This window comes from Argiope bruennichi, chromosome 2 (genome assembly GCF_947563725.1).
Source record: "Argiope bruennichi chromosome 2, qqArgBrue1.1, whole genome shotgun sequence".
Lineage (NCBI taxonomy): Eukaryota > Metazoa > Arthropoda > Arachnida > Araneae > Araneidae > Argiope > Argiope bruennichi.
The window spans coordinates 127345273-127358514 of record NC_079152.1 but is presented as its reverse complement, the minus strand read 5'-3'; the positions used below and the strand labels follow the sequence as shown (position 1 = coordinate 127358514).

The 13242-nt window shown below is 30.0% G+C and overlaps 1 protein-coding gene across 1 annotated transcript in view; it reads right to left on the bottom strand.

The window, feature by feature from the left end:
* Window positions 1-13242, bottom strand: part of LOC129962329 (nephrin-like) — a 262750-nt gene that overhangs the window by 82397 nt on the left and 167111 nt on the right. The window contains exons 5-7 of the mRNA XM_056076075.1: window positions 12587-12886; window positions 8157-8447; window positions 5623-5913 (exon numbers count right to left, since the gene is read on the bottom strand). Of these exons, the coding sequence (XP_055932050.1) occupies window positions 5623-5913; window positions 8157-8447; window positions 12587-12886 (882 nt within the window). The remainder of the gene's footprint in view (window positions 1-5622; window positions 5914-8156; window positions 8448-12586; window positions 12887-13242) is intronic.

Here is a 13242-nt window from a genome sequence, read left to right as displayed (position 1 = left end):
GTAATTCCTTGGCAAAAAAAATATATATATATATACCTGCAGCTTTAGAAGAAAATCTATATTTTAATCTGGTAATGTAAATAAGATTTACGAAATGGGATGTAAATTTATTCTACTACTTTGTTTGTACTGGTGACATTTAAGAATTTGATGTCTTTACTTGTCTGGTTTTATGCAATGGTTGTAATTAGTTCGAATCCAAAATTTCTTAAGATGATGCGAAAAAAAATATATATTTGACAAATAGAATATGGAATTACACTTAAATTTGTAGATTTCTATGAAATTTTGAAAGAAATTTCTGGTTGCCTGTGCAAAAATGACTTCGATAATTATACAACACTAAGCGTTAGGTAAATAACATTTGGCGCAGAGATTCACTATCTAAAGTATAGGAATTAAATTTTGAACAAAATGCATTCGAAGATGGACGGGTTGTTTGTGTGCAAGTGAACTTGGCTACTAAAAAATGCCAATAGCTTGGTAAATAAAATTTGTTCAGATATTTAATAACTAAACTGTAGATAATTTTCAAATTTTGGACCAATTCCGTCAAAACGTTGACTATTTGTTAATCTATACTTTACCATGCATGTAAACACAATAACTCGTAAACTCAATGATTTAAATCACTAAAATTGGGTGTGCTATCTTTTAGAATAAAACTGTAGTTCTATGTCAAATTTTGGTATCAACTGACTGACAAAAAGGCGTCTAGAATGCATATTCTCACAATATGTTCAATAAAAATGCTATATTCAAGCCAAGGATTTATATTTCGTAACTATTTTACACTAATACCATTCAAGGTATTCGTGGCCCTACCCAAAGTTCACATTTATATGTGGAGGAATGTAGATACATTTATTTTAGAAAGCACGCCAGAAAATTCCGGGGAGATCACGCTAGTTTGCTATCCACCAACATCATATAGCATTAAACACAAATGAGTATTCAGATACAAACTGCGCATTTTTCAGGTATATTCGTTGCAAATGTTTCTTGTGTATAGCTATTGTTATGTATTTTTCAAAAGATAGAATATTAATTATGATAAGAATTTTATTAAAAAGGATTTCACAGATAATATATGAAATAAAAATTAAACTGGAAACCGACTTTGCATTATTTTCATATTTTTCAGTAAATATCACTCCGTGAAATGATATTAAATGTATTTTTACATTTGTGAAAGGATGCATAATTATAGCTTTCTGAAAATTAAGGAAACATAAATGAAGCAATAATAAATTCAAAACGAAAGCAGTCAATAAAAAAATAGCTCCCTCTTAAGTTAAATATGCTGAATAAGACTGCGTTATGTCAAATATTGTCACTGCTATAAATACTTGTGTTAATATTATAAAACTATATGCACGAAAATAAGAATGTAACTTTCACTATTACATTAAGAGAATAAAATTAATAATATCCATTTATTTTCGATGTCATTGAATGGCTATATCCTGAAAGAATTGAGATAGAGATTTAATCAGAACATTTCAGAATGGTTGTAATCAGACATACGGGGTTATACAAGTGGATATGAGTCATCTTGTAATTACTACGAATTGTTAATAGTTTTCAACAAGACTGATGTGTGTAGTTGTCCACACAAAATTAGATATTATGTGCAAAATTAATTCCGTTTTTGTCTCGCTGTTGTGAGTCGGTAGCATAGCGCAAAGACTCTTGTATTCGAACTACCAACAGTTGAAACTAATGTTCTCTTTGTACATAAGCTGACGTTTTGCGCCAACAGTTAACGTAAACATGGATTTATTTTGAGTAAATGAGTCGTAGGTGTGTATTTGTGAGGAAACAGTGAAATGATTTGAGGCAAGAGACCATCAATTTGGAAGTATCTGAAACATTAAACGAAAAATTTAAAAGGAAATGAAAGAAGCACGTTTTTCAGCTGAAATAAAGACTGATTTACTCTTTAATTTCGAAAACAAATTCCTTCAGGGAACAAAGGAGTTATTATTTCTTACAAGGCAATGACCTTTTTCCCACATATATTGAAAGTTTTAATTCGTGGGGATGCAAAAAATAACAAACAATAATCCAATCGACTGCATTGTGCCCTCATATTAAGCCGAAACATTTTAGCGATCGAAGGTAAGAAAAGGCAATATAAATGGAATTTAGAAATTATCGGAAGTATTCTCAACAGAAAAATTCAAAATTCTCATGATTACATATTGAAAAATGCAGCAATTTTTAACAAGAACAAGAATCGTAAACAAGAACTCATAAGCAAAATTTATATACACCAATCTATTTATATATGCAGGGTGGTTATAATTACTCTTCCCCTATAAACATCATCCTACAACGCAAACGCATGAACGGATTGCTACGAAATGTGGTATATAGATTATACACAAGATGAGCTCAAGGAATTTCGAAAATAATAATAATAATAATAAATTTAGTTGTCCACTAGAGGGCGCCTTTTCCGAAAAAAGGTTAAATTTTACACGATAAACGACCAGAACGGAATACAAAAACATAATTAACAATCCAGAACAAGAATTATGAGTGATAAAATGTAAAACCGAAAAAGACTGTCATTTCTAGGGGAAAAAATCGAGATTTGCATGCTTGCGAAGAAGAGGAAGCTTTATGTGAAACAGGCTAGGGTATGAAACGTTGGCAGACGCTGTCATGTTCGTAAGATTCCTGCTTTTGGGACCTGTTGTATCGTACAGGAGTTGCGTCGTTGAATGACTTAAAGTAATGCATAACGCTTCATGTGCGAAGCATCACAACTGATCAGTTACCATCTGCTGGACACTATTCACCGACTGGAAGTTTTGTAGGTGGTCACATGGACCACTTTTCCTAACATCGTGCTCGACAAAACTGCTCCTCTTGTGCAATTTCGTCCAAAGCTGTTCTTGTTTCTGCAAAATGAACTCCCCCCTCCCCCTTCATAATGCGGACTGTTATTTTTTCCTTACCTTTACTATTGTGATTCTATGAATAGATGATCAGAAACTCAATAAATGTTAATATTGTTTCAGAATTCTGTTTCGGTCGTTTATTGTGTTAAATTTAATGTTTTTTTCCGGAAAAAACGCCCATTGGGGGAAATTTTGGAACTAATTTTTTTTCCTCGAAATTCCGCTAGCGCATCTCGTGTATAGTCTGTATACGAAATTCCGTTGCAATCCGTTCATTCGCTTCCGTTGTACGATGCTATTTATAGTTGTTAAATTATAACCACCCTGTATATTTGTTTGTTCCTACTTTTCTGCTTTATTTTAATTATGGTATTGAATATTGACGATTTTTGATGAGCAGCATCATTAATTATTTTGCGTGATGCTATAACTGTGTAGTGGTTGAATCTTAAGATATAAAACAACACCGAATCACAAAATACATATATGTAGAAGATTGTCTGCCGGCGTCCTGGCTTAGGGGTAGCGCGTCTTCCCCGTGACCTGGGCGTCCTGGGTTCGAGTCCCGGTTCGGGCATGGTTGTTCTTCCTGTTCTATTTGTGAGAGGTGTGAATGTGCCCCCCTGTAAAAAGGGGTTGTACAAGCGAATGTGATGCGTGAGTAGCTAAGACGTACTCTTGGCCCTAGTTGGCGCTATTAAAAACAAGAGACGCTCCCTTGGCTTAAAATCACTGACTTCGTCAGCGAGCTTGTCCATGGCAAGTGCCATTATAGACAACAACAACAACAGACAATTATCTACACTAGCGAACATTATAGTAAATAGACCCCCTCCTCAAGCTTTCTGAATAAATCAAAATAAAGATATTTGGCATGCTTAATAGACTAGTCTCATTGATCTGAATAATATTTGTAAAGGATTTGATTAATTAAATCAAGATTGGAGAAACAATTAGCCACACACTTCATGCCTGTATCTGTAGCTGCTCAGGATAATTGCATTCCATTTTGATAGACTGTTCCTATGCCAAAGAGACACATTTAATTGATCAAAGCCATACATGGAATAGTTATGAAGAAATGCACGTTTATGAAATAAAGGAAAATATGGATAAATCAGGGATATGAAACAAACAGGCATTCTTCAATTTTTGTTTACCATCTAGAATAGAACAATCTTTGTGTGTCTCAATTTTCAGACTTGCAATAAAATCTCTATTCTTGAAATTCTTCGATACATTTTATATTAAATTTATCTGCTTAGGAATTTAGATTGCTTTAATTAAATCTAAATAACTTGATAACTTGGAAATAACAAATACCATTTTGCAATCTACAGAAGAAAAAAAAATCACTTCATGTTTTGGCCAATTAAATTTTCTACCATACAAAGAATGTCTAGACTTCATAAAAATAGAAGAAATGTCCTCAGAAATAGAAACAAAAGAAACCCCTGATGCATTTTCTTGCAAATAGCGCTTCAGGATATTACGCTTATTGCGACAATTTTTTATGTAATTCCAAGTAACTGGAAACATTTCTACTATTCTGAATTGAACGGTCTATACAATAGCTTGAGCAAAGAAAATTTTTATAATTTTTAGAAGTCTTCCTGGAAATTTATCTAATGAAAACATAATTAAAAAATCTAAAGGAAGTGAGGGAAGTAAACGCCTAGATTCAAATTTTTCATTCTAGCTTATAGGAATAAAGAAAGCATATTTCAGGAGAACGTAACATATTTGTTTTCTAAAAAAATGTAGCAGAAAGTTCTAGTTTCTTTAACATTCCCTTTGCTACACTGCATACCGACAATCTAAGATTGCTCAATAGGCTATTTTTCTGAACTATTTTAGCATTATACGATAACTATTTTAGCTTTACACGGTGTGTTTTAACTATTTATTTCAAGTGAATAATCTAAAGACATATTGCTTCTAGATGATATGTGCATTTTGCATAAAAAATACTTGCTTTTTACCTCTCTTTTCCAAATATGTACGAAGTATGAATTACATCTAAATGTAACAAGCAAATTAAATGCACCTATATAATAGTTGGTGAATTTCTTTTTAATAGAAAAACAAAATGTCAGGACAAGAAGTTTTGAATGCATTACAAAATTTGAATTTCGAAGTATCTGTTATACTATGTGACGTATTTGAATACAGAGTTTCAAACGTATTTATGTCTCCTTTTCACTCAACGCATCCCATAAAATGAGTAAAAGAAAGAAAGGGGTTTATATAGTTAAAGAAGATTAACACCGCATTTCATCCATGAAATGTTCTTTTAGAATGGTAAGCGTAATGCCATTTCCATCTATGAAAATTCGGCGATTATTATTTCTTCACGTCCTTTCCATCTTTGTCTATATCTAGACAAATGTCCATTTTCATTGGTCATTAATTTTTTTTTGTCTCATCTTAGTTGGCAAAGAATGGTTATTTACTACAGAAGGCTGCATATCTTTCGAAAAACAGACCACGATACATTGCAGTCTGATTCTAAGGATGCATTCCAAATTTCCCATAACGGACCCGCAACGAAATGATTATTTTTACCATTTGTCCACCTTATTATTTTTACCAATTCTATGATTCCCTGATAATCTGGAAAGCGCGTTGATATTTTGTTATGTGAAAAATCCACGAATATTTTTTCTCCACAATAGCATCCCATTTTACAAAATATTTGAAGAAAATTACTTACCAGCTGGTACGACCTTGAAAACACACACATTCTTCTGAAGCCCGATGCTATTTCTCGCCCAACATGTAAAAGTGCCGTATCCATCTTCGCTTCCGGGCACATAAAGCAGAAATGACGAATTGTTACTTTCCGTATCTGCGTTCGTGAAATTTTCTGTTCCTGTGGAATTGGTAAAGGACCAAAAATACTGAAGCTCACTTGGGTTCGCATCAACCTCACAAGTTAAGTTGACCATTTCCGTTGTTGATATCCCGAAAAACACCGGCTCCACGAATTTGCAGACAGGAACAACTAAAAAAAATGTATTTTACTTTTACAAAAGGCCATTCCAAATTTTTTAAAAGTTAAAAATTAAAATATCATTTAAATGTGCAATAGGGATATACATGTAACATATTGTTATTAATGTTAATATAAAAAGGTTTTACAACTCATTGGGCGATATAGAAATTCTAAAATGCACCGTTGAGTTTAGATCATTATATGTCGTATTTGAAAATGTATTATACATAAAAAAATTAAGCACTTTTAAAATGAAATTAAGAATTGTAATTAGAAGAGGTGAGGAGTAAAAAAGATGGGCGAAAAATCACTAAAAACGATTCAAACAACAATAAAAAAATTACTGTAGATGTTCCTTAGTTTGTGTTATAAATGGATATTAAATTTTTTCCCTTCTTTTCTTTTCATTGAAAAGAAAACAGATTATATCTGTATCTATAAACATAAATTAAAAAACGATAAATTTCAACTGAACGATTTTTTTAAAAGAGTACTTCTCCATTGAAATTAATTTCATTTTTTGGTAAGTAAATAAGAAGTATAACATTTATTTAACAGAAAACTTCTTTCAAAGCTTTTAGTTTGAATAGCATTCAGTCAATGAAAATTCGGGCCTGTTTGCCAGTGTTTAAAAATTTTGTGTTTATAGAATTTGGAGTTTTGGTTGATTTTGCATAAGGATTTTATTTTATGAATTATTTTATACATCCAGTATAATACTTCACACAATTGCAATTAAATTAAAGTAATTAAAATGATAAGTATATTATTTATCAACAATAAAAAAATATTTTAACGATGATACAAACAATTAATTATAAATATATATTTGTGCAAAAAACATTCTAGGATAATTATATGTTGTTGCCAATTTAAAATAAACATTACCTAATATTTTAAATTTAAGACTTATTTTTCTTAGACTATTTTTATACATATTTTCTTAAATCTTTAAAAGTGCTCAGCACTCTAGTGGAAAAGATCAAGGGGTTTCCTAACGAATATTTAGAGGCCAACAAAATGCTCTTTGGTGACAAAATATTTTCTATCTTCGCATTCAGCAATATTATTTCCAGTCAGTTGCCCACCATTGCCACATGTAGAATACTATTCCGTATCTCTGAATCCACTGTGAACCTTTCTTAAATGATTCCGATTCATTGCGAAGGTATGAAGAATATCTCGTATTCTGAAGTTCAGAGTGATCCTATGTGATTTTTAGGAAGTCTTCTAAGGGTCATTAAGCAATGCAAGATTCTGAACTCCTTTTACTTCCGAAACTTTCAAAACCAAATATTTTTTGAATAAATTTATTTCATTCTTCATATAAATAGATTTATGAAGCAAATTTTGAGAAAGTGTAATGACAAAAACATTTAATTGTGGAAAGATTCGAAAGAATAATTCTAATATTTTGATATTCACAAATATTGAGTCTAATATGTGTAATATTTTTATAAACAATTTTATATAAAACTATAAGAAAATATCAAAAAACAATGCAATTTAAATTATGTTTAATTATGGAATCATTTAAAAAAAATATGAATTACTATATTTTTTTAGAATTATAAAACAAAATAATATAAATTTTAAGATGTTCATTTATTAGGTTGTCGCTGAAATAACAGTGAATATTTAAAAAAAAAATATTTGACTTAAGTTTTAATTTATTTGGCTTCAAGGTCTTTACAATTTAATAAAACTACATTATTAAATAAAATTAAAAATAGAGTTTCATATGGAATCGTTATGAATTTCAGCAATGCAATTGCCTCATTTCCCTGTTTGAAAATTTGAATCTGGCATTGAAACAAAGAGCAGAAAATAACATCCATTTTTTTTATAATAAAATTGTCAAGAGAAATTTTTCTCTATAGAAGAAAAAAAAATATTTTCTTTGATATGAGAAATTTTTTAATTTTTTAATAATTTTTTGAGGGATTATGAGCCAGTCTGTTCCATTAATATCATAAAAATGTCATTATAACTAATTTTGAAGATACCAATTTGGCTTTTCTTAAGTTTCTCAGATACGAATCTTCACAAAATTTCTGTTTTAAGAACTTGGAAATAAAAAAAAAATTAAATTTTCCTCAAATTAGGCTTTTAAAAGTAAAATCAAATAGATTATTTTGAGATTTTTTTTTAATACTTGATATTAATGACATGAATTCGGCTTTATGCGTCAGTAATAAATTTGTACTTTATAAGATGAGTTAATATCTAGCTACCTTCTTTGAAATACTTACACTTCACAAGAAGATGAAGAATATTACTTGAGCCTTTTCCAATGGAATTAAAGGAATGACATCGGTATCTGCCTTGATGATCCTTTCGGACTTTCTGTAATAGCAGAGTATGATTTAAGATGATGATTCCCAGCGCCATGTTTGTTGATATTAAACTACCCTCGAATTCCCATGTGACATTATGAATCTGTGGGTTTGCACTGAGGTTGCATTCCAGATAAATATCAGATCCCTCTTTGATGTCATCTTCCGTAGTTGATGGTTCCAAGGTGAGATTTAGTATTGGTGGAACTGCAAATTATAAAAATAGTCACTAAAAATTGGCAGACATGCAATCATTCTAAAAATATAAAAGTCATCTGTTTTTATTTTATGCATTATTACTTATCTGATTGCAAATGAAAAATATTTGCAATCTGATAAATGAGAATTGCTTGTGAGACCATTGTTTAATTCTGACTGATAATTTCTTTTTATTCCTTGACAAATTTCCTTCAAGTTTATGACAAATTGAAACTATGACAATAACTAATGATTTAGTAAATTCTGGAGGGAAACAAAAGTATACCCGAAGGTAAACACAGAAATGCCATGAAGGCATTGTAATAACGTAACCCGAAAAGAACTCATATTATTGTATATTGCAAAAAATTCTTGTGTAACGAAACAGAATGTCTCAGATACCATAAAAAATAACATAAGATATAAAATTATCAAATATATATATATATATATATATATATATATATATATATATATATATATATATATATATATATATATATATATATATATATATATATACATGTATATGCAACTAAAATTTGCATATATTTCTTCATATTCCGAAGCTATATTGGTGAGTTTTGGTACACTTTTACTACTTTGTTACCACCTTAAATTAATTATTCAATAACAATAATTGTATTATTCTTTCAGAAATGTTTCATCACTGCATCATATCCACACTTCATATCTGTAAAATAGATATATAATTGAGGGTAGTGCAATAATTTTATTAAAGATATATATATAATGTTACGAATCTGTAATGCTGCTTCCCAGCATAGTTGGTTCCACCATCGGAAAAAATGTTTTACAGCCATCTGTATTGGACGGAGTCCGGGTGTCGCATCGGAGGTCCCGGAATTACGCGACAAATTTGGCGACTTTGTCGCCAAAATAGATTAGATTATCCAGTAGGAACCGAGTTACGCCTCGAACGTTCCTGATTGGTTGAGAGGCTTCTAGCCCCGCCTCCTGGGACCTATAAGAGGAAGCAGCCGCAGCTGCCGGGCAGTCGTAAAGCAGTGGAGTCGACGGTGAAGAACTGATCTTCCAGAGATAAGCGGAGCAGTGACGGAGTCAAGCTAGTGCTACACTAAGCTGTGCACTACTGTCTGCAGTAGAGAGTCTTGTATGCTGCACGTCTCGGCTGAAGATAATCTTCTTCTGTGCTGTATATAGTTGTCGTCTTTGTGCTGTCTTGTATGTCTTCGTGTAAATAAACGTCTTTGTTTTATTTTCTATATATATATATATATATATATATATATATATATATATATATATATATATATATATATATATATATATATATATATATATATATATATATATATATATATATATATATATATATGTTCGAATGAAGGCAGCTGTAGGCCCTTCAGCAATTATACTTTCAAATTTCCAGTCAACAATGCTGATAAAACATTTGATCTTTAAGACTAGATTTAATATTGATAGATTTTATATAGACCAATATTTTAATATTGCTATGCTAAAACTCATTAGGAACTTCATTTAAACTGGGTTCATACTGAGACATTTCTTTTACGAAAACCATACTCCATGTTCAACTTAAAGAACCCTTTTGAAAATCGAAAGATCTTTACAAAAAATATTTTATTATATTGTTTATCATTATTAAAAGTAACTGGTCCATTTCTTTTCAAATGAATATTCAAATAAGTGAATATTACAAAGAAATAGTGCTGATAAGAATTTTCAAATTGAATTTATATTTTTTCAGAGTTAATTATTACAAATAAATGGGCAATTCTGATTTTATCTTTATTTTTCAAATATAATATTTTTCAATTTATTAAGAATTTTATTTAACTAATTTATTATGCTTATTGATGGTTGAAGTAATTTGCGAATGTCTTAAATTATTTTCTTCATTAAATAGTAATAACATCAGTAGATTTTATGTATTCAAAGTGCCAATGATTTTTTTTCTAAAACAGCTAAAATAATATATTTTAACCCTTTAAAGGGCCATTTTTTCTAGTCATATTATGTTAAAATATTTTTAGGCTTGAAATTAGAATAAGAAAAGGGATTCATTTAGCTTATTAGATAAATTTAATTTGATTAATTAATTAATTTGGTTGATTAATAATTAAGTAATAAACCAAGACACATCATTTTGTGCGAGATAAAGAACTGGTGCATCTTAGTTTCTAACTTATTAAAAAAATGTCAGGACTTATGCCAACCTACAAAATTTCATACAAAGATTGATAAATGGCCGTGGAAGCATACTTCCCACGGCCGTAGAAAGGGTTAAGTAAAAAAATTAAAATAAATCTATAATTCAATCATTCAAATACTCGTATTCGATAAAATAAATGAAAAATTACTTTCTTAAAAATCAATCAAGTATAGAACCATGGTTATTTTTTAAAACTAGATTCGACAACTTCCAAGGAAAAAATAAATTGAAAATTTAAGTGAAACTTTTAAATTAAAAATGCAACTAATTTCCTTATTAAAAGAAGCAAGCTAATATATCTTATTTTTAGTAAAAGGAACAGTTAACACAATTTTTCTTGTTTTATCCCTGTTTAATAAGTAGATTCATTTTTCTGTTATATATACGTGAGTATATTTCATATAGAATATAATATTTAATGTAGGAAAAATAGTTTTAGCACGGAAATCGTTCGACATCCTTGCTCAAAATTCTACTTTTTTTAATCTCTTATCAAAATTTAAGAATCTTAAGAATTAATGACTTTTAAACATGCATGAAAGAGAGGAGTAAATGGAATAACTTTTTCCAGCACCAAAGAAATGTGGACTTTCTTTACATATTTAATCTGAAACTATAACATTTCTCAGCAAAATGATGCTTTTTTATAAAACATGCATTTCTTCTACACAATGCAAAATTTTCACTTGAAATGGCTTCTTGTAGCTGCAATAAAAGTATGAAAAAAGCCATTTCTTTTCCCTTTCTTTCATTTTAATCCTTCTTCTTAAGTCTAGACCTATATTTTCCTTAAATTGAAGGAACTGCATATTTAAAAAGAAAGAAAAGCAAAAAAAGTTTAAAAACAAAAAAACAGTGCAGGGCCATCTTAAGTTTTTTCTGCCCTTGTAATTGTTATCGTAGAATGCCATGTTTAAACTTTCTTTCAAACTAAGACACCTATAGAAATTATTTTAAAAAGTTTTTTGGATCAAAATAATTTGTAAAAACATGTTTAGAAAAATAATAATTTGTAAAAACACTTTAGAAAAATAATAATTTGTATTTTGTTAATCCTTAGGGGAAAAAAATGGCATCATTAAATTTCAGTTATTTTACATTGCTTTCAAATACCACATTCTCTTTATATCTGGTTATTAAATTCAGATAAATATTATTTTTGTGATGGTCATAACTTTTACATTTAATTTTCACAAATTATAGTTCACTTCTCTTCAATTGTCTTTTAAAAGAAACTATATAAAATTTACTCCCATATATTTCCGCCATTATAATGGAATCTAAACGAAAATGTTAAATTGTAAGCAGATATATTTGTCACTAATAATCTGCTGTTTATTTTATTATCGAAATTCCAATTATTCTCTTTAGGTGCAATTCCATTCTTCTTTTACTAACATAATATGTACATTCATAATTTGTTCATGTGCATGTCTTAATATATATAATTTTATCATATGTGAGATGTTTCTTCAACTTTCTGTCAAATTTTAATTTGGATTTAGAAATGAGTAACCATAACCAGCCGCTCTGATCTGCCACTAAGGCACACGGATTTATCTGATTGACCGGACCTGTGCGATAGCAATACTAGTGGGAACTAAGGTTGTATCCTAAGGACCATAACATGGCACGATGCAATCCTTCCCGTGGGAAGTATATCCTATCATCAGTAGGAGGTAGCCAATCCCCATCATTTTTGTATCAACCCAGATGGCGAGAACCAATCACCATTAGAACAACCAAGCTTCTTATCTTCATGTTGAAGAGTCACCCGATGGGACTTAGAACTGCGTATATTCACTCAAATAACTGGCAAGAATTTAGTTATTTAAATTTCTTCTTTTCGGTCTATGAATAAAATATGTATGCTTTCTTAGAAGCAATTCAATCTCATTTTTTTATAACAGATACGAATATCAGTACTTACATTGAACTCGAAGGGTTATATCTGTTTCCAATGTAGCTTTGGGTAGCACCGGGTTCACAGATTTGCATCTCAAGGTCTTTCCATTGTCTTCTGGAAATGGAGTGAACTGCAAAGTACTAAGAGTTATGTTTCCGTCCTCTGTGTGGGTTTCTAAAGGGATGCTTCTGATTTTTTCGTTTTCCAACCACCAAGACGTCATAGCCTTTGGTCGGGAACCTCTGGTCTCGCATGTAATATCTTGTTGATGTCCCGCATTCATTGGAATATCAGGAACTATAATGTTGATCTCTAAAGGTAGAACTATATGAAAAAGACAATATTTCTATTAAATTCATATCTGCATAAATCAAATGCCGATAAAATTGGAAATTAAAAGTTAAAAGGCAAACATTTAAAATTTTATCCCAAAGTGCATATGAATTCAAAAGTCCGACAAGAGATAATTGATATCACCAAATTCTGTAACTGACATGCAAAATAAAAAAATATTGATTTCATTTTTTTATGAATCATATTAGTTTTCTTCAGTGTGAAGATTTATAAGTCTATTACCATCAAATATATTTTAATGTCAGCAGAAACAATTATTTCTTATGATTTAGCTTTTGATGTATTCGTTTTCTAATAGATTATTTTATTTCATATATGAAAGCTAT